This window comes from Octodon degus, unplaced genomic scaffold (assembly GCF_000260255.1).
Source record: "Octodon degus isolate 3935 unplaced genomic scaffold, OctDeg1.0 scaffold00087, whole genome shotgun sequence".
NCBI lineage: Eukaryota > Metazoa > Chordata > Mammalia > Rodentia > Octodontidae > Octodon > Octodon degus.
The window spans coordinates 132,884-135,541 of record NW_004524663.1 but is presented as its reverse complement, the minus strand read 5'-3'; the positions used below and the strand labels follow the sequence as shown (position 1 = coordinate 135,541).

Genomic DNA, 2,658 nt, shown 5'->3' with positions numbered 1-2,658 from the left:
TTCCTCACTATAGATTCAACCAACTCTATTGAAAATACTTGAAAAAAAAAACCCCATTGTGGTTGAATTAAATATGTTCAGATTCCTTTTTTTCTGTCATTATTTCCTAGAAAATACAAATTGCCCAACTGTTTGCATAGCTTGTATAATAGATATTGTAAGTAACCCATAGATGATGTGGAGCACATGTGTTGGTTATATGTAAGTGCTATGTCATTTTGTATAACACATTAGAGACTTCTCAGACATGTAAGAACAGGGGGAAGTGGAGGGAGCCTGGAGCCCACCATTACTGAGAGATGACTATTTGAACAAGGCAGATTCCTATTTGAAAGCTTATGCATGTGACTTGGGTCCTCCGTGGAAAAGTGAAACCTAAATCTTTACTGAAAGTCTTTTCCAGCTTTTCCTTTATTCCTAACTTTAACAACCTTTATATGAGCAAATATTATCTCCCATGTAAATACTTTTAAAAATTCTACTGAGATTGGTTTAATCTAAAACAGAAATGGATTAGTCTGCACAAATGAACAGAGCAGCAGTATGCATGGCTGTAAATTTAGAAGGAGGCTGCAGCCAAGTCTGTTTCTCTGGGAATCTCCCAGGACTCATCTTTTTTTCATGCTGGCAGGTCTTCATGGCAGCAGGAATGGATGCAGCCTCTTCCAAGGCTATTGCCTTAGGTCAAAATTCCCAAAGGAAATCGGAATGGGATTTTGAGTAACCCCTGGGAAAACCAAGAGTACTTCCTCCCTGGAAATTCTCATGTCTCCTCCTTGGATTGACCCCATGAAGGTCATGAGTCCATCTCCAGCCACTCACTATGTCTGAAGATAGTCAGGGTGCCCTTGGAACAGGGCTGGGTCAAATCCTCTGAAGTTCATGGACTGCACTGAAGAGCATACATCTACCTAGGAAGAGAGAAAAGGGTGCTACATGACCCTAAGCAATATGCATTCAATTTTTTTTTTGGTGGTGGTACTGGGGATTGAACTTAGGTCCCTGTGCTTTCCAGGCAAACGTTTATTCTACTGAGCCCAATATACACTCAGGATTTTGTTTTATTGCCTTCTTTATGCCCAAATTCTAAATGTATTTTTATATGCAGAATGCAGAAGTGTAAGGTTAATTGCTATGTGCTGAGTTGGGTGATTACAGTGATTTATAGTTATAAGAATAGTCTTTAATTTTGTTGTTGTTTTCGTTTTTGTACTGGGAATCAAACTCAGGACCTTGTACTTGTCAGAAATGTGCTGTGTCCCATACCCTCCCAAGTCATTTTTTAAGCAATGCTACCTGTGTACATAGTTTGGAATTACATAATTCTCAGTTTATTATGACAAATAGCATCTCTTTTCTCTCTTGCCACCTACTCACACCCACCTACCCAAAGAAAAAAATGTTTCAACTCTTATGGTAAAATGTTCACATATTTACCTCCAAATTACATTTGTATCACAATTTCATAAATTTTTAAATTTTTATCAATTAATTATTAACTACAATAGAGACAGATTTGGCTGTTTTTCATACCCAATCTCCCCATATATTGTGGTATACAGTTATATCATTATTTTGGTTAGGAAAATACATTTTATTATGAATATTTTCATGGTTGAGCTAGGTAGTAAATTTCGAGTATATATATATATATATATATATATATATTCTTAATCATCTACTTTTAAAATTGTATGATATTTCTATTTATCAACAATTCAACCTCTAAATCTCTGCAGTGTATTGACTAAGTATTCTGCAATGTATTGATCACATAAACTTTTAATATGTTCATAATACTGGCTTTCTCATTCATTTCCTTTTCTTGGAGAAATATTTCCAAGGATCTTCTCATCCTTGTCAATCTCAGCTGGCTCCCCATTGTATTTGATAAACACCTGTGATTCCCATGATTTCTGTTCAAAAGGATCTCGATCCTTCTATTCTATCTTCGATATTTTAGTTTCCTTTTTCTCCACTTTCTTTCTTGGTTTGTTTGCATGATTATAACTAGAAAGAGCAGGCTTAGAAAATGTCCAACTAATAAAAATAATATTCTTTCAGAATTAATTGCTTCAGATATTTTTCACTGCATTCAGAATTTCAGAATTGCAATCAGAAAGTAAAAGGCTATTTTGATTCTCAGTCTTCTTGAATGGCTTGTATATTTTTAATTAATCAAGTTTGTTGGTACATTTTAGGTGGATGTGTTGGGCACATTTATCACAGGGCATTTGTCCCTGTACATGATACATCTTGATTCTTTTACTTTCCATTCCCCTGCCCTCCCTTCATCCCCTCTTTGCTTCCTTATTTACAGAGTCTTTGTTCCATTTTTTCCTTCATTTCACACCTTTTTATTTTCCCTTCTTTCCTCCCCCTTTCCCCTTCCATAGTTAGTCTTCTCAGTTGGGCACTTTTTCCCATTTCTCAACGCCTAGTGTACATTTTGGTTCTTATTTATTCTTTTGTTTTCTCACACTAGAGAAACAATGCAATGTTTATACCCATGTGTTCAGTTTATTTCACTCATAAATATGGTCTTAAGTGCCTAGAAATGGCCCTATGTGCCTGGAAATGTCTCACGTTTTTCCTTCCTTATGCCTGAATAGTACTGCACTATATTAAATAAAACACATTTTCTTTATCCATTCATTG

General features: G+C 35.5%; 1 protein-coding gene across 1 annotated transcript in view; it reads left to right on the top strand.

Annotated features, from left to right (window-relative positions):
* Positions 1–2,658, top strand: part of Tmc1 (transmembrane channel like 1) — a 106,487-nt gene that overhangs the window by 94,100 nt on the left and 9,729 nt on the right. The window contains exon 17 of the mRNA XM_023721928.1: positions 1,109–1,119. Coding sequence (XP_023577696.1) covers positions 1,109–1,119 — 11 coding nt within the window. The remainder of the gene's footprint in view (positions 1–1,108; positions 1,120–2,658) is intronic.